At 44.0% G+C, this 20,005-nt stretch overlaps 1 protein-coding gene across 4 annotated transcripts in view; it reads right to left on the reverse strand.

Moving 5' to 3' along the window:
* Nucleotides 1-576: 576 nt before the first annotated feature.
* Nucleotides 577-20,005, reverse strand: part of MCUR1 (mitochondrial calcium uniporter regulator 1) — a 34,238-nt gene continuing 14,809 nt past the window's right edge. The window contains exons 7-9 of one of the 4 annotated variants that reach the window (XM_047795382.1): nt 15,560-15,613; nt 13,612-13,726; nt 12,433-12,532 (exon numbers count right to left, since the gene is read on the reverse strand). In XM_047795382.1, the coding sequence (XP_047651338.1) occupies nt 12,477-12,532; nt 13,612-13,726; nt 15,560-15,613 (225 nt within the window). In that variant the 3' untranslated portion in view covers nt 12,433-12,476. Of the gene's footprint in view, nt 695-2,884; nt 3,020-12,432; nt 12,533-13,611; nt 13,727-15,559; nt 15,614-20,005 lie in introns of those variants that run through there. The other 3 variants (XR_007136947.1, XM_047795383.1, XM_047795384.1) reach the window with 3 other exon arrangements.

The raw sequence follows: 20,005 nt of genomic DNA on the forward strand, positions 1-20,005 counted from the left end.
TGTTGTTTTTTTGTCTTTTTGCCATTTCTTGGGCCGCTCCTGTGGCATATGGAGGTTCCCAGGCTAGGAGTCTAATTGGACCTGCAGAGCCACAGCAATGCAGGATCCGAGCTGCATCTGCAACCTATGCCACAATTCACGACAACAAGCAAGGCCAGGGATGGAACCCCGCAACCTCATGGTTCCTAGTCGGATTCGTCAACCACTGTGCCATGACGGGAACTCCTGTTTTTTTTTTTTTAAACAGGCTCCTTTTTTGGTATTTTACGTTACTTATAAAGACCATAATGGGCATTATTTATTTATTTATTTATTTGCCTTTTGCTTTTATTTATTTATTTTTAGGGCCACACCCGCAGCATATGGAGGTTCCCAGGCTAGGGGTCTAATTGGAGCTAGTTTCCGGCCTACACCAGAGCCACAGCAACCAGATCTGAATCTGCAACCTAAACCACAGCTCACTGAAACGTGGAATCGTTAACCCACTGAGCGAGGCCAGGGATCGAACCCACAACCTCATGGTTCCAAGTCGGATTTGTTTGCGCTGCGCCATGATGGGAACTCCAGGGCATTCCTTAATGGAAGGTCTCTTGCTCACACACTTACATTTTATCATTCCATGAGCACTGGGTCCTGGGGGTCCAGCTTGCCCTCTGTTCCAAGACTGAAGTGCTTTAGAAGCAGAGTTGAGGGTCTGGGAAGGACAATGAAAGCACTGAGCTCATCCTCCTTGTTTCGCAAGAACTAAAGCTCAGAGAGGTTCTGTGGTGCCCAGGCTGGCTCGCCCCAGCCTTGCCACCGCCCCACAGCCCCTCCCTCACCAGGCCCCCTGGATGGGGCCGCAGGGGACAAGTGGGCCTGGGGCGGGCGGGGGAGGAGGATGGGCCTTTCTCGGACGACAACGCAGTCTGAGAAGCGGGTTCCCAGCTGGGGAATGGTGACACACATCTATCTTGGCCGCTCGGCCCTGGGTTAATCCAGCATTGGGGACATGGGTACGGAACCCCAGAGGTCCCATCAGGGAGGAGTGGCGGGGACCCACGCATGGCTGACTGCGGGGCCTTCCTGCCTGCCATTGCGCCCCCTTCTGGCGCCACGCTGACTCACTCCCCAGAAGAGGCCGCTGAGCTCAGGAGGGCCTTCTGCCCACCCGCCTCCCACTCTGGCTGCCGCAAGCACCATGCTGGCCGCCGGGGATGAGAGAGGAGCAAGTCCTGACTCTGCCCACCGCCCCCCAGACCCCGGTGTAGGCCCTACGGTGCCGCCGGGGAGACGAATTCATAAATGAACCAGCTCGGTTTCTCTCCCTGTGCTGACCAGGAGCCAACGCTGCCTCTCATAAAACATTGTAAATGTAAGGGGGATGACTAGATTGTGTCATTTAGGTATTGCTGAACCCCAATGAGAAGTAATTTAGGACTTAACAGCTGCCAAAGCATCATCTCAGGACTCTAGTCAGGAGCCATGTGGCCACAGGAGGAGCTGGCCTCTGAGATCAAATTCTGGTCCCTGTGGGGCAATCCACACGGTCATTTATCCACACAATTCCCAGGGCTTGGCTTTTCCCCTCTAAAGTGAAGGTGTAGAATGGACATGCTTTTAAAAAACAGCTTTATCGAGCTAGAGTTCAACACACAATTTACCCGCTTGAAACGCGCCACTCACTGTTCTCTGTACACTCAGCGGGTTGTGCAACCATCCCCACCAGTGGTCGTTAAACATGCTCATCACTCCAAAAAGAAACCCTGTACTATGAGCTCTCACGCCTCACTTCCTCCCAGCCCGCAGCCCGCAGCAACTATCAATCTCTATGGATTTGGCTGTTCTGGTGAAGTTGTGTGTGTGTGTGTGTGTGTGTGTGTGTGTGTGTAATACATATACTCTTCCTTTCACACACAAGAGGCTGGGGTGAAAGCATGGTGTGCCCTGTAAGTGTGTTCATTCTTCCTCCCACCTCTTTGCGGTCTGAAGTCTTGAGAAGAACAGGAGATACCCAGTTTCCATGGAAAGCTGAGAGCAGGCAAGAAGGGTTTCATACAAATAAAATAGAGATTGGATGAGATGCGACTGTTCCCAGGGCCCGGTCAGGATTTGGGTGGCAAAGCCTTTTGGGAAACTTTTGAAGAGTGGCTGATGTTCTGAAGTGCTACAGAGAGTTGACTTGCTTAAGAATGAAATATCCTAGTTAATGATTGTGGCCCAGAAAGAAGGGTGCCGAACTGAACAGTAAGACTTCTTTTTTTTTTTTCCATATTGGGCCACCCGGAGGCACAGGGGGTTCCCAGACCAGGGATCAGATCTGAGTCACAGTCGCAACCTAAGCCAGAGCTGTGGCAACGCCGGATCCTTAACCCACTGTGCTGGGCTGGGGAGCGAGTCTGCGTCCCTGTGCTCCAAAGACACCGCCAACCTCAATGTACCACCGCAAGAACAGTAAGGTATTACTGAAAGCCTAAACTTTAGACGAATCTAAGGTTTAGACAGTGGGCTTTCAGGCCACCACCAACCCTTTTATAAAAAGACCTCCAAAGAAAAATATGAAGAGTCACAGGCACCCTGGGATTTCTGCAAAGGGCTGGTGCGGCATAACACTTATTTCCTATATGTTACCTATAGTCTCAGAACACCTACTGTAAGCTGTGCCGCAGCCATGCAGGGGGTCACATTCTTCTGCTGGGATGGGGCCTGGTCTGTCTTGGTGCTCCGGGTGGTTGCTAGGAAGCATACTAAGGGAACGGGACTTGTTCGGGTGGTGGTAATATTTCTAGTCATTACTAGCGAGTGACTGCAGTTATGGCACCTGACAACGTTATGGTTTTCCGTGCATGTGTGGTTTTATAATTTACAAAACACATTCACATGTTTGACCTCACTGGATCCTTACCAAGCGCTCTCAGGTGGGTAGGGTCTCTATTTCCTGGAGTAAGAATGCGTGGGTTTGAATCTGGAGTCACAGCTTAGGAGCGGGGTGCTCCTGAGCTATAGTTATTTCAACTCTCTCTTGCCTGGATGTCCTCATCTGTAAAAGAGAGATGGTTATTTGCTGCACGGGGGGGTGCGATGAAGATTAAATGAGCGTGTAAAGGCTTTAGAACTGTGCCTGGAAGACGGTAAACAAAGGCTCTAAATTATCCCCATTATCATCATCATTGTTACGACCTTCGAAGTGGGGCACTGAGGCTTGGCAAGGTTAAGCGGTTTCCCAAGAGAGAAGCAAGTGGCAAGGCTGGGGGCTGAGCCCAGGGCTCCTGACTCATCGTATTAGTGGTTGTGAAATTATCTGCCTGTAAAAGTCAGGCCAAGACACCGCACTGTCCAAACAAAATAACCAAGGTTTTATTAATTGGCAGCAAGAAGTTAATAGACTTTTCTCTACCTCGAACTTTTTCCCTTAGAATGTTGTTAAACTTTGTGGACTTGCTACTGCTTTGCTGACTACCGCTTGCCGGTGCTAAGGACCAGGCAAAGGCATTCACATAAATATGAATGCAGAAAACCCAGAACCAACTGACCATGCTGGGTTTGACAGTTTTTTTTTTTTCTCCCTGAATCCCTGACCTTGTGATTTAATCACATACATGCATCAGAAGCAGCTTTCTGCACGTTCACCTGTCCCGGGGCATATGGAGGAACTAGATACATTAGTAATTTGCAGCGTTTCACAAAGCACATACTGTTCATTAGAGAACACAATGCCTTCTAGGTCCACCTCCCCCTGGAACAAGCCTGAGGGCCACTGCCTGTGCCCCTGTCATCCCTCCCGGACTTCAAATTCTGCCAAATGTGGATTTACTTTTAACATTTCCTGCAACGACCTGAATTTCAGATCAAGCTAACTGCATGGCTCCCCTTGGTGTTAATTTCAAACCAACCTGTTTTAATTTCACCAACATTGTAACTAACACTTGATTGCCAACCCAACGACCATTTCCGGCCTCCTTCTTCCTTGCCCGCCTCCCACCAGAGGGGCTGAAAAAGGCAAACATTTCCTTTTGGAAGTTCCTCTGACTCAGTAGGTTGAAGACCCATCATGGTCACTGCTGTGGCTCCGGTGAGATTCCTGGCCCGGAATATCCACATGGTGCAGGCAAGGCCAGTATAAATAGATACATAAGATAAAATAAAATATAAGAATCTTAAAAAAAAAAATTCGCTTTTGCAAACTGTCTTGCAGCAGGTGGCCCTGTGACCTAATCCTGGCCTATGAGACATAAGAGAAGAGCCCTTTTGAGCATCTTTCCCTTTTTGTGTTGGATGCTGTTGTGTGAGGATGTGGGGCCAGGGCTGTGGCAGCCATCCTGTGACTAGGTTAAGTCCAAGGCCGAAGTTGAAAGCTTACCCACAAAGGAACATAGGAGTGGAAAGATGAAGGGTTGAGCTGCCAATCCAACTCAGAGGACCACCAATTTCTAGACTGAGTGATGAAAATCATGAGGCATAAGTCACCGTTAGCTTTATGTTACTTTCAGTTGAAAGTATCCAATTGATACAAATATTGAAAAAAAAAATTCCAAGTGCCCTCATGGGTTCACTAAATATCTTGAATCCTCCAGACTTCCATCTTTTCCCCACAAAGTCTCGCCACCGAGGCTTCCACAGACAGCAGTTTCTGAGGTGTGAGGGAGACACGGCCTGTTACAGCATCTCATGGAATGCCGTGAGGTTCACGCAAACCATAAACTAGCAGAAAACAAAACAACTAGGGAAAAATATTTCTGCACTCGGCAGACACTGAGTTTCATTCTAAGGGACAAGAAGTCACTAAACAGCCGTTTCTTTCCTCCTGGGGGAATGGGTGTTGTGGAGGCTGAGGCTGTTGAGGAGGAGTTGTTTAGAAAACCTTTCCTGAAAGACAGCACACGTGCAGAAACAACACACTGGAGCTGAAGCTATGAGTGCAGCTCCTGGGCTTCATACTGAGCTGACCTGAAACTTCAGAATCATAAACAACAGATCAGGATTTACTGACACATAGACTGTATGAGAAAAAAAAAAAGAAAAAAGATTAGATTTCACAGAAAGGAAGTTAGGACCTTGTAAAATGTGAGCCTGTATCAACTTCTTACTCCTGAATGTTGGCCTGAAAATAGTTCTCGACATGCCTGTGAGATGTATAAAACCCGAAGCTCACTGTCCTCTCTTTAGGTTAGGGGTGCCTCGGCCCAGACCCTGTGGTTGACACTGGCTACCACAATCCTCCTACGGGGGTCCCGTGGTCTGATCCTCCAGCAGAAACTGGAGAATTCAGGAAGAGACACAGCGCCAGCACAAGGACTGGCGAGGCTCTGCTGTGGAGCGCACAGGCGTTAGACTCCAGAGACAAAGCTGTAGGATGGGATTAAGATGGCAGAATAGAAGGACTGGAGCTCAACCTCTCTCCTAAAAACAACAAAATTACAACCAAATGCTGAGCAATCTTCAACCAAATGGACTGGGAACTTTCAAAAAGATATCCTACTCCAGAAGACAGAGAGGAGGCCACATCAAGAGGTAGGAGGGGTGATTCTGTGACATAAGCAACCCCATACCTCCAGGGTGGGAAGTCCCACAGACTGGAAAGTAACTGGTTCACAGAGACTCGCCTACAGGAGTGAGAATTCTGAGCCCCATGTCAAGTCCCCCTGCCTGGGGATCTGGCACTGGGAGAAAGAGCCCCCGGAGCATCTGGCATTGAAGGCCAGTGGGGCTTGTGTGCAGGAGCTCCACAGGACTGGGGGAAACAGAGACCCCATTCTTAAAAGGCACACACAGACTTTCACGTGCATTGAGTCCCAGGGCAAAGCAAAGTCTCCATAGGAATCTGGGTCAGACCTGACTGCAGTTCTTGGAGGACCTTGTGGGAAAACAGAGGTGAATGTGGCTTGTTGTGGGGGAAGGGCATTGGAAGCAAAGCTCTTGGGAATATTCAGCTGCAGTGCCTTTCTCTAGAGGTGGCCTTTTTGGGAAAATCTGGCCCCTCCCACCAGTGCTGAGAAGCCCCAGGCCAAACAACAATCCAGGTGGGATCACAGCCCCACCCCTCAGTAAACAGGCTGCCTAAAGACCCCCCAGGCACAAAGCCACCTCTAATCTCACCCAGAGACAAAGCCCCACCCACCAGAGGGATAGGAATCAGCTCCACCTACCAGTGGGCAGCCACCAGTCCCTCCCATCAGGAAGCCTAAAGCAAGCCCCCAGACTTCAGCCACAAGGGGGGCAGACACCAGAAGTAAGAGAGGCTACAACTCCATCATCTGTAAAAAGGTCACCACATCAAAAACCTATAAAAACGAAAAGACAGAGAACTCAAATAAAGGAGAAAAGAAAAACCCCAGAAAACAGCTAAGTGATTGGGAGATTGTCAGCCTCCAGGAAAAGACTTTAGACTGTTGATGCTGAAGATGATGCAAGACATTGGAAATAAACTGGAGGTAAAGATGGATAATTTACAGGAAACCCTGAGCAAAGAAATACAAGATATAAAGCTTAAACAAGCAGAGATGCAAAATACAATAACTGAAATAAAAAATTCATTAGAAGCAGCCAACATCAGAATACAGGAGGCAGAAGAATGAATAAGCAAGGTGGAGGACAGATTAGTGGAAATTATGGATGCAGAACAGAAAAGAGAAAAAAGATTGAAAACAAATGAGGAGAGTCTCAGAGAACTCTGGGACAATGTTAAACGCACCAACATCCATATTATAGGGGTGCCAGAAGGAGAAGAGAGAGAGAGAAGGGGACAGAAAAAATATTCCAAGAGATAATAGCCAAAAACTTCCCTAACATGGGAAAGGAACCACTCAGTCAAATCCAGGAAGCACAACAAGTACCATATAAAATAAACCCAAGGAGGAATACACCGAGACACATACTAATCAAACTGACCAAAATTAAAGACAGAAAATATTGAAAGCAGCTAGGGAAAAGAAAAAAATAACATACAAGGGAACCCCGATAAGGCTATCAGCAGATTTTTCAGCAGAAACTCTGCAGGCCAGAAGGGCATGGCATGATATACTTAACGCGATGAAAGGAAAAAACCTCCAACCAAGATTACTTTACCCAGAAAGGCTCTCATTCAGATTTGAAGGAGAAATCAAAAGCTTCCCAGATAAACAAAAGTTGAGAGAATTCAGCAACACTAAGCCAGCTTTACAACAAATACTAAAGGAACTTCTCTAGGCAGAAAAAAAAAAAGGCCGCAACCAGAAATAAAAATACCACAAATGACAAGGCTCACCAGTAAAGGTATATATACAGGAGTTCCTGTCGTGGCTCAGTGGTTAACGAATCCGACTAGGAACCATGAGGTTGCGGGTTCGATCCCTGACCTTGCTCACTGGGTTGGGGATCCGGCGTTGCCGTTAGCTGTGGTGTAGGTTGCAGACTTGGCTCGGATCCCGTGTTGCTGTGGTTCTGGCGTAGGCTGGTGGCTACAGCTCCAATTGGACCCCTAGCTTGGGGACCTCCATATGCCACGGGAGGGGCCCAAGAAATGGCAAAAAGACAAAAAATAAAAAAGTATATATACAGTAAAGATATGAAATCATCCATGAACAATTATGCCACCAAAATCAGAAATCGTGAGAAGAGGGTACAACTGCAGGCCACTGGAGATGCACTTGCAATTAAGAGACCAACAACTTAAAACAATCTCATATATATGTATAGACTCATCAAAACTTCAGAGTAACTGCAAACCAAAAATCTACAATTGGTACACAAACAAGTAAGAAAAATCAACTCAAATACAACACTAAAGATAGTCATCAAACCACAAGAGGAGAGAACAAGAGAAGAACAGAAGAAAACAGAGACAAAGCTGTTTCTAGAAAATGTCTTTCCTTAAAACTTTATGTATTTATTTATTTATTTCGTTCTTGGGGCCACACCTGCAGCTAGTGGTCGAATGGGAGCTACAGCTGCTGGTCTACACCACAGCAACTCTCAATCCCAGTGGTGTCTGCGACCTACACCACAGCTCTCGGCAACACAGGACCCTTAACCCACTGAGCAAGGCCAGGGATCGAACCCACAGCCTCGTCGTTCCTAGTTGGATTCGTTTCTGCTGCGCCATGACAGGAACTCCTAAAACAACTTCATTTTTAAAGAAATCAAAGACCCACAGCAAAGAGTCTTAGTTTGTCTGCACACCACAGACGTGAACATGGAACCGAGGTGAGAAGGCAGATGCCGGGCGGCACCTGGACATCCATGGCACAGCATCCTCATACACAGGCTGAGCTCGCAAACCATTAGGGCCTCTGAGACACCTTATGGCTCCCCCTCAAATCTAGTGAGTGTCCGTGACTCTCCAATTTTGGTAAAAGATGTCTGGCTGGAGAAAAATGAAGGGTACCTGTAATGAATTTCCGAGCTTTCATCTATCCACGTTCCCAAGTGTTCCTCTGCTTCCCTCTCGAGCAGACATCCATCACACGGACAGGGCAGGTGACCCAGAAGAGCCCAAATTCTGCAAGGCAGCACGTGTGCTCATCAGGTCCCGGGGAAGCGGCGTGTAGAACCCTCTCGGGACCCTTCCTCTGGCCGCTACCCTAGCTGCCTGCTTTGGATTCTTTTTCCAGGCTTTTTCAAAGCACAGCTCTCCCACTCTCCTGTGCTAAGCGGGTGGGCAGGTGCAGCCTGCTTCCAGCCCACCTCACGTGAAGCTGGTCTGAGTGTATTGTGGGCCCCCAGGGAAAAAGCGGAGCTGAGAGGTGCCTGGAGGTGCATCCTGACGGCATTTCCATCTTGCTCTTCCTGAACTTGGACCGTGTAAAACCAAGAAAGGCAAATTCTCTGCTCAAGCTAGTCTGATTTGGATTTCTATCACCTGTAATTTGAACTTCAGCTGTTTTCTGAAACCTTGGTATAAGCCTCATTGCCTCTCAGACAAGGAGTTACAACACTTCACACGAACATGCTAAAAGAATTCTTCTGAATAATAAAAATTTATTTTGTAAATCAAATAATCACTTTCAGATCCAAATGTTTAGATTTTTAAAATAATACACCAGTGTTATCATGTACAATTGGAGGGAATAACAGTTGAAATATAGTGTAGGCAGAAGTTGTTCTGGCTTTTCATATTCAATCTGAACAAGCAGAAAAGGATATCAGTCACAGAAAGAAAGTTAAATATTTTATTTTAGATCATAAGATATGCCCACTCTACTATATAGTAAAATATAATTGAATATTAACAGTGCAATGAAACGAAAGGGCTAAGAAATGATTTGGGTTATCAGAAGAACGTAAGATACAAATCTGTAGAAAGACTGATATTTTCCAAATGAAATGCCAATAAAAGGCTGAAACAGTCTCGAACATTTTATTTAAAAAGTCATTATTACCGATTGACAAGTTTTTGCTTTAATGTCAGAAAAGTCACAACACAATTTGATAAACGTCGTTAAAAGCCAGTTTTCTAGACATGAGTTCCACAGTGCTATCCATACGACATTTGCTCAGAAGTGATGCCAAAATTCTTAGAACACAGCATGTCGGGGTGGAGGAAGAGAGGTGCCTGCCAACGCTGACACAGCTGATTCGCAGGAGAGGCTAGAAAGGAGACAGGAACAGAGGCAAGAGCTCCCTGCTCCAAGTGGCACAGATGGAAAAGCACAGCCGAGCTGGGCACGACGAGGGAGGAACCAGGCCCCTGTGGCTCAGGAGTTTGGTTTTGAAAGACTTCAACGTCCAGCAAGATGGCTGGTTTGAGTCAAGCCTTTCTTCCTGAACTTGTGACCTCTCACCTGAGGTACATGGCATACTTAAGGGAAACGGTGAATACATTCCGATTGAGTTGTGTTGGACACTGAACTAGAAAACCAGCTAAGGACTGAGAGCAGCACAGGCATCCAGTCACATTTCCTGTAAAGAATTGAACACACAAACATGCTTTGCTTATGGAGGAAGCAGGAAAGGAGCTGGAGCTGAAGCTCTTTAAAAGAGATAAAGAGCAGGGGAGGGGCAAGAAGGCAGGAGGGCAGAAGAAGCCTCTAAGAGCTGAGGGATTCGTGCACGAACAGGAAATACAGGTCCTGTCCAGCTGACAGTTCCGCTTTAGGGGAGGGCGACCTTCAGGCCTTTGCTCCGGCTGATTTTCCCCAAGTGCTAGACACACAGCATCTGTGCCCGAGCACAGCTCCCCAAAGTGACCTGCACCCCTCCAGACCAAGACAAGCTCAGGGAGTCGTCACACTGCTCAGAGATGTCTGGGCCAGCACCGGGAAGGGTACCCTTGTATTTATGGCTCCTACGCTTTTCAAATAGAATACATTTGCCCAATAAAGAGAACGGGGTCCTGAGCACTCCTAGCCTCGTATGTGCAATCCCCACCACCGAAAGCAGGGTCTATCTGTGCCCAGGACAGGGGAGGCAGGGGCTGTTCTGTAAGGCGGAGAGGCCCACAGCAAAATCAGCGGCCCCAATTAAGGGACAGCCTGACATAGCCCACTATCACCAGTAGGAATGTCATTTGGAATACTTCTGGCAGATGACAGACGGTCAACCAACCACAGGCTATTTCAAACATACTTTCTCAGGACATAAGGTCACTTCGCTGCATTTAACCTCTCACGGTTAGTGTTTGGTTTGAAACAGAACTGCACACAGTACTTTTTCCTCTCGGGGACTCCAACTTAGAGGGGTGTCTGCGCTCTGGCTCGTCTCCAAGCTCCTACTAAGACAAAGTTAGGTTGCAAAGGTGGTCTTAATGGGCTGTCATTTACTTAACGCTTTACTATTTAGGGCGATTGTTAAATGTACGGTATTTTCTGGGGATCCTTCTCTGAAAGGGGAATGCAGATGTGGATAAAACATGAGGCAGTTAAGATACTTTTGGATCTGGCTGAAAGGAGACTACTCACTTCAAAACTGGTACTATTAATGCCAGCGTGCTGGGGCACAGAACGTCCTCAGACACGGCAACGACTACACTTTACAGAGTGCAGAGATGACATCCAAAGGACAGGAGCTAACTTTTTTGCCAAAGTGGACCGAACCCTGAGGACGGGGACTATATTCTATCAGCCGATAAGACGTCTCTCTGTGGCCTCCCCACTGGACCACATCGCCTGCACACGTGTTCACGTGGGGAAACAAGAAGGGGCCATCGGATGTCACTGTTGCTGTCTCTATGTGCAGCTCATTCAAGTGAGAGGAGACTGCCTCGCCCAGTACCCCTAGTTGTATCTAGGAATGTATTTGCTTTAAAGACAGAGGTGAAGTCAGCATGAGAGTATCTTTAACAACCAAAGAAATCAACCTAGATCAGAATACCTGGCATGACCGTTCTCTAGTTTGCAGCGCCTACGACCTGAGCTTGTAACAGGCAAAGGCATATTCATTAAAGACATTCTTGAAAAATGTGCACCCTCGCTAAATAACTAGATATCACTAAAGAAGGGAAAGCCTCGTGCTTCCCTTGATAAAACGCTGATGAGGACCAGAAGGAAGAAGATCCTGCCCGGCAGACTGAAAAGCTTCCACGCCCAGAATGAACATATTCTCTAGGGAGGCAATGCCACACCTCGGGTGTCAGGACAGCTCTCAACTCAAGAGGGAGGCAGAAGGACCAAGTCAGAGGGAACAGGGAGAGAAGTCTAGCCCCTGCCCCCATAATCACAATACTTCATTAGGGGACAAGGTTTTCTAGCTGGAAGGCACACACAATATAAACAGAATAATAACTTAACTAAGCAGAAAATGAAAGGAAAAAACCTCCTTTGGGTGTAAAGTACAGCTGTAGCATGAGGGTAACAACAGTTGGACCTGAAATACAACTGCTAACACAGGGACTGGGTCAACAGGAAAGGAGGACTTGATGCTTTTGGTTTAGTTTCAATGATTCTTCAGTACTTAGTAAAGCTAATAGAGACCCCGAATCCTCGGAGACAATATTGGAATTGCGGAGAGTTACATAAATATTTACTGCTGGTATGTCCCACAGGTTAGACCAAGTTCACTGCTCCAGCTCAGTGGAGTCTTCCTTGCTTTGTCCGCCACCAAGCAGGGCTATAAAGTCAACTAAACAGAAAAGATGAAAGGAGCAGGTATAAACTTCTCGCTTCTTTGCCCTGGTTATATGTCCATAATATACATAAAAATAAATAATATGTATTAAAAATCAGCATTAAAATTTGAAACAAGGAATTCCCAGGGTGGCGCAGCAGTAACAAACCTGACTAGTATCCATGAGGATGAGGGTTCGATCCCTGGCCTTGACCAGTGGATTAAGGACCCAGTATTGCCGTGAGCTGTGGTGTAGGTCTCAGATGTGGCTCGGATCTGGCATTCCTGTGGCTGCGGTATAGGCCGGCGGCTACAGATCTGATTCAACCCCTAGCCTGGGAGCTTCCATACGCCGCAGGTGCAGCCCTAACAAGACAAAAAAAAAAAAAAAATTGAAACGAGAAAAAAAAAAAAAAAAGGCACAGCAATCTGGTCTTCTTAAGGCAAAACAAAAGAATGCTCTTTAAACAGACACTTTATTATATCCACAGGCGATAAAATCCCAGAGCTACCGTTAGGCACGTAAACACGGATCCTGTAAGAAAAAAACCACAATTGTACAGAGTATTAGTTTTACTGACAGTTACTTGCAGAAACATACTTTACTAAGAAAACAGACACTTACCTTTCTGCTGTGCCACACCCCATGAAACACCTGCCTCTTAAAAAAATCCCACACCTTAAACTCCTCATCTTCAAAGTACAAATGTAGCCAATATTCAAGAAAGCTTTACTTTCTTTTCTTTTTTTTTTTTTAGGGCCACTCCCACAGCATATAGAGGTTCCCAAGCTAGGGATAGAATCAGAGCTACAGCTGCAGGCCTGCACCACAGCCAGAACAAAGCCAGATCTAAGCCATATCTGTGACCTTTGCCACAGCTCATGGCAATGCTGGATCCTCAACCCTCTGAGCAAGGCCAGGGATCGAACCCACAACCTCATGGTTACTAGTCGGATGTTTCTGCTGAGCCACTAGGGAAACTCCCAAGAAAGCTTTTCAATAAAAGTACAGAATCACAAAAATTCTGTGGTCACAAAGTATATGCATATGTGCTAGAGAAGGACATGCCCTTGAATTTCACTAGCAAAATTCCACTTCTAAATACTATTACACTTCAAAATAGTGATTATATTTCAAAATAGTGATTAATCCAAAAAATGTTAAATTTGAGTTAAAATAATGCTATTTTGGGGGGGGGGTTCATCAGTCTTCATTTTCTCTTTTGGCTCAAAAATTACAAAAGCAAAGTAACTCCGTACAAGGAGTGCTGAAAGATCACAACTCAAAAGCCTTCCCTGCTATCTGTAAAATATTCCCTCTTGAATGTCACTAAAAAAAAATTCCAAATAACTCTAGTTTGGTGCTACTATCTTACCAAATTTAAGATTTCACAGACTGTAAAATACATGATTTTATTTATGACTAACAATGAAAAAATGCCAATTATAGGATGCTATGCCATCTATTGGAAATTGTAAGACACCTTCCAATTTCAGAGATGTTAAAATATGAAAAAAAAGTTAGAATCAATGAAATGCAGTATGTCTTTGACCGAATTTATAAATCTTATTTATTTTCAGCTGGTTTTAACGACAAGATACAAAATGGCTTACCTGCTAAATATTTTATATTGTCGAGTTTGTGCGACTCGAGCATGGTTTTGAGGCCAGCGACCTCGGTGTCTATCTTCCTGTCTGTCTGTGTGATGGCCCGATCTTGCTGGGCATGCTTTTAAAAGCAAAGAGATCACAGCATTTTTATTTATTAATTTTGTTCTTCTTTTTAGGGTCACACCCTCGGCATATGGAGGGTCCCAGGCTAGGGGTCCAAACAGAGCTGCGGCTGCTGGCCTGTAACACGGCCACGGCAATGCAGGTTCCGAACTGTGACCTGCAGCACAGCTCACGGCAACGCTGGATCCTTAACCCACTGAGTGAGGCCAGAGATCGAACCTGCATCCTCATGGATGCTAGTCAGATTTGTTTCCGCTGAGCCACGACAGGAACTCCTTTTTATTTATTTATTTATTTACTTACTTATTTGAGATTCGCAGCATTAAACCACTCTGGACATGTCCCTTCTGCAGGGGGTCCTAGGGTCCATTCCCAACAGGGTGTGGTCACAGGTCAGCTGGGGTCAGTCCAGGGCTTCTGCCTGCGCTCTCACTAGCCTCATGCTATGTTGTGTTGACCAGGACCTTAAATATCTCTAGGCCTGTTTCCCTCTGTTTGAAATACGGAAAAAGGTACCATGGGCCCTGCCTTACACAGGCTGCTTAGAGAATCAAGTGTGATCACCAAGGAACAGAACTCTTGTAAGTGATAGGTGCCAATAAGGTTACAATTACGAAGCTGGTTTGTTCTCCATGGCAATGAACATGACTCATCCTTCTGCATCCCTCTTAGCAGAAGTAAAAAAAAAAAAAAAAAAAATTTTTTTAAATGAACAGAATCTTACATAATCCAAAAGCAACAGTGCTTGCCTTGACGCTATTTCTATTCACATTTTTAAAAAGTTTTCTTCTTTTATAGTTCTTTCCTAAAGACATTACAGTTAAACCAGATACATGATTAATTCTCAAAAGGTGGTAAGTTTGGCTGATGTTATAAGGGTTTGTAGTATTTCATTAATGCATAAAAGCACTGCAAATACTTCACTGAAAATCCTGGGGCAAGTAAGCAGTTCCCTGTGGCAAACAATTCAGGTTATGAATAAGGAAATAAATGCCTGGATGAGTAAAATATTTCAGAGGAATAGTTCAGTACTCTCTCATGGCAGTCTTGGTAGGTTTCAGGTAAGACAGGATGGAAGAGAAATAATGTGCGCCATTGGTTAAAAATATAGTTTAAAAAAAATACAAAAAAACTCCATTCCTTCTTATTCTTCAAACACTGGGATCTAAATTTGTTGAGTACACAAAAAGCCTACAATATACCACTTCTGGGTATAGATACCCAAAAAGAATTGAACACAGGGACTCCAACAGCTACCTGTATGTCCCTGTTCACGGGGTTATTCACAATGGCCACAAGGTGTGGGATAATTTAAAAATGTAACATGTCCACCCAATGGGATGTTATTTAGCCTTAAACAGGAAGGAAATTCTGACATAGGCTACAACATGAGTGAACCTTGAGAATACTGTGCTAAGTGAAATAAGTCACAAAAGGACAAAGCAGGTAGGGTTCCACTCACAGGAGGGACCAAGGACAGTCAAATTCAAAGAGACAGAAAACAGAATGGTGGCAGTAGCCAGGTGAGGAAGAAATGAGGGGTTAGCGCTGAGTGGCGAGAGTTTCAGTTCTGCAAGATGAAAAGAGTTCTGCGGATGGGTGGGGGCACCGGTTGCATAATAACGTGAATGTATTTAATGCCACGGAACCAAACACTTAAAAGCAGTTAGGATGGCGATTTTTACGGGTATTTTACCACGATGTAAAAAATCCTGACACTAAACTTGCATAGATCTTCCCACAACCATCATGACAAACAACAGTAGCCATGCACAGGATGAAGCAAAGATGAACAAAATGAATAAGAAAAGTCCATCTCATTTCTTACCAATGACACCATTTCTGTTTTTACTTCCAGCAGCTTCCTTTCGTTTAATGAATACTGAAACAAACATGTAACACGGGTCAGATTCTGAATTTATCCCTTTCTCCCCTCCTTCTTCTCCGGTGCCTGAAATAGTCTAGCCTCAGTACTTCCAAAAATACGCTCCACTAGAAGCCACCCCGAGGTAAAGTAGCCTACTTGCCTTCTCCTTTAGGTTTGTGTTTTGAGGTTTCTTATTTCCAACAGCTGGATTCCCTGTGTCATCCTCCACCCCCCTCTTCACTGGTTTTCTCTTTTCACCTCTTCACTATGACATCTCTACATCCCTTCCACTGTTTTAAGAGCCTTCCCTGGGACCACTTTAGATGGATGCCAAGTCACATCCTTTTCGGCTTTGGGAGGGTTGGAGGCAGTGGGGTAATGATTCAATTTAGGACCTATCCCATCATAACGACAAACAAAACTGGTCACTACTTGGGGCTTAGATAAAAGAGAGGAAATAGATAAACTTGGGAAAAATAGTTTCAAGGAATGTTATTCCGTGACCTAGATGTTACCTGTGATGATAAGATACTATGTAAATACAGATACAAGAAATACACTACATCGTCATATGTTGTTTTTAACTGAAAGAAACAAAAACAAAAAACAAACCCATGAGGGCTGTCACAATCCAATGTTACTAAGGGAACTGACTAGTTCTACCAGTATTAGCTACTAGTTCTACCTAGTAGTACCTTTGGCTACTAATGTCTGTGTAAAGATATTGTGTAATTCTGTTGACACTGAGACCAAAATAAGACACATCTCCTTAGCAGTGGGCATTAGGATTTAATTGAGCAAATGGAATTCTATAATTTAAGTGAAGAATTAAAAATTCTTCCATATATTAACATTGTTATGGGGGAAAATTAATGCTTTTCAAGTTTCTAGAAACTTCCTAGCTATAAAAGTGTTCCCCTGTGACTACTAGAGGGGAATATAAAAACAGCGTTACTTAGAAGTTAAAAAGGAAGGAAGGAGGGAGGAAGAAAGCCTCCAAATCCCAAACCAAAGAATGCTCATCTCCAGAGTCTGAGAGAGCTATGCACAAGATCACCACCAGGGGGCAGCATGGTGGAATGGGATTGTTGTACACACCTTAAAACTCCAGCTTTCCCTAAGTCAAAATGGACTCAGCCACAAGAGAAAAGCCTACATCTTGACATTGCCATGACTTTTAAAATAACATCTATGTGGCTCCATCTCCGTGCACTCCCAAAGCAGTTTATAGGCTATACAGTTTTTGAAATTGACTGTAAACATCAGTTTATTTCATCAAAGCTGTGTGATAACTTGATTAAACAAGGGAATGAGAGGGTCAAATACTTCATCAGTACACACTAAGTATGTGTGTCAATTTCAACATAAGCTTCATTTCTCATTGTAGTACACTGGTTAAAAGTGTGAAAAATGAGAAGACAATGAACAATTGTGAATACTCAGTTTCTGAACACGTGTCCAGTTCTTCATTAGTAAAAAAATACTGTATATGCCCTAGTTCTCATTCTGCTAAGAACAAAAGACATATCTCACCAATGTTATCAAATTCAAATAAAGCCTGAACAAGAAGATAGGTGGGTTAAAAGTCACCAGACCAACACATACAAAACATCCAATTTATTGTATCCTGTGTTCACAGCATTATTTCTAACAGCCAAGACATGGAAGGAACCTAAGTGTCCATTGATGGATAAATGAATAGGAAGACGTGGTGTATATGCAATGGAGTATTACTCAGCCATAAAGCGAAAAAGAAACCTTGCCATTTGCAACAACATGGACGGACCTTGAGGGGGTTATGCCAAGTGAAATAAATCAAATAGAGAAAGGCACGCACCATAGGATCTCACTATATTTGGAACCTAAAAAAACAAACAAAAATACCAAGCTCACAGACACAGAGAACAGACTGGTGCCCCCCCCCCGGGGGGGGCAGGGGTAGTGGGTGGGTGAAATGGATCAAAAAGTACAAATTTCCAATTACAAAATACCTACATTCTGGGGATGAAATGTACAGCATGGTGACTAGAATTAATAATACTGTACCGCAGAGTTGAAAGTTGCTGAGTGAATCTTAAAAGTTCTCATCGTAAGAAAAACATTCTGCAACTGTGTGGTGATGGACATGAAGGAGACTCAGAGTGATGACCATTTCACTCTATATACATACAGCTCTGAGGATAAAACTGGGTCGATATGCATTACCTTTGAGATGCATATTAACAGGCATTGCAAAGGACAGGGGAGCTGTGTTTCCACAGTTTTCTTAGGTCCTAGGCACAGATCCCACAAGTTGTTGGACTGACAGACACAGGCGATCTTCAGCCTCTCTACAGTTCACTTTTTGTGACATCTTTTTGGTAACAAATGTACAGCACTACTTTTCCTGACTGAAAATTCCATTTTAACATAACTTAAAAGAATCACTTAGAATCTGCATTTCAAAACAACACAATAAAGTCATTAAACTTTCTCTATTAAAAAAAAAAGACTGTGGAAATGTTACTTAAATCTTGAATTTTCAACATAGAATTTAATTTAATATTAATAATTTAATGTTATTCTAAGTCAAATAATCAACTTAACCTTTGTAAAATCAGGGCCTGTGCAGGTTTAGGTCTATGTTAAATAGATCAAGGTCGAATTTAATTTCTTTATTCATGTCTAAGTGATGCATAATTTAGTATCTCCGAAACAAAAAAGACTCAAACTTGGAGGTGTTTGAGGTGCAGTGGGTTAAGAATCCGACTGCAGTGGCTTGGGTCACCATGAAGGTGTGGGTTCAATCCCCGGCCGAGTGCAATGAGTTAAAGATCCAGTGTTGCTGTAGCTGCAGCATGGGTTGCAGCTGTGGCTCAAGTTTAATCCCTGGTTCAGGAACTTCCATATGTCATGAGTGTGGCCATTAAAAAGAAAAAAAGGAAAAAAAAAAAAAACCCCTCAAACCTGATTTGACCAAGATTTTAATTTAATTTTTTTTTCTTCTTTTTTACAGGCGCACCTGGAAGCAGATGGAAGTTCCAGGCTAGGGGTTGAATAGGAGCTACAGCTGCAGACTATGCTAAACCACAGCAACACTGGATCCGAGCTGCATCCGAGAGCTACACTGCAGCTTGCAGCAACACAGGATCCTTAACCCACTGAGCAAGGCCAGGGATTGAACCCATATCCTCACAGAGACAATGTCGGATCCTTAACCTGCTGAGCCAGAATAGGAACTCCCCAAGATTTTAATTTTGATGTTACTTAAAAAATAAGTTTTATTGAAGTATAGCAGATTACAATGTTGTGTTAATTTCTGCTGTATAATGCTACTTTTGAAAGCATCGAATTTGAGCCCTAATCCAAAATATAGTCAAAATAAAGGAAAAAACTATGTTACAGTAATATGCAGGTAAATATTTAACAGTACGTGTGATGTGCATGTAAACTTAGACTTGATCAAGTGTTTCATCCTGCAAAGAAATTAATTCATACTCTACAAAGAGCATCTGGTGCCCATCCTCCTTAAACTTTTTCAAACGGTTGAGGAAGAAGGAACACTCCCAAAGACATTCTATGATGCCACCATCACCCTCATTCCAAAACCAAAAAAGAAAACTATCGCCCAATATCATTGATGAATATAGATGCAAAAATTCTCAACAAAATCTTAGCCAACCGAATCCAACAACACATCAAAAAAATTATACACCATGACCAGGTAGGGTTCATCCCAGGTTCACAAGGATGGTTCAACATATGCAAATCAATCAGCATCATACACCACATTAACAAAAAAAAAAGTCAAAAACCCTATGATCATCTCAATAGATGCAGAAAAAGCATTTGACAAAGTCCAACATCCATTCATGATCAAAACTCTTGCCAAAGTGGGTATAGAGGGAACATCCCTGAACATAATCACAGCTATTTATGACAAACCCACAGCAAATATAATACTCAATGGAGAAAAACTGAAAGCCTTCTCACTCAAATCTGGAATAAGACAGGGATGCCCACTCTCACCACTGCTCTTCAACATAGTTTTGGAAGTCCTAGCCACAGCAATTAGACAAACAAAAGAAATAAAAGGCATCCAAATAGAAAGAGAAGAGATAAAACTGTCCCTGTATGCAGACATGATACAGATAGAAAACCCTAAGGAATCAACCCCAAAACTACTTGAATTGATTAACAAATTCAGCAAAGTAGCAGGATATACGATTAACATTTGGAAATCAGTCTCATTTCTGTATACTAACAATGAAATACTAGAAAAGGAATACAAAAATACAATACCTTTTAAAATTGCACCCCAAAAAATCAAATACACCTGACCAAGGAGGTAAAGGACTTATATGCTGAGAACTATAAAACATTAATCAAGGAAATTAAAGAAGATGTAAAGAAACAGAAAGATATTCC

The sequence above is a fragment of the Phacochoerus africanus genome, chromosome 9 (assembly GCF_016906955.1).
Source record: "Phacochoerus africanus isolate WHEZ1 chromosome 9, ROS_Pafr_v1, whole genome shotgun sequence".
NCBI classification, from domain to species: Eukaryota; Metazoa; Chordata; class Mammalia; order Artiodactyla; family Suidae; genus Phacochoerus; species Phacochoerus africanus.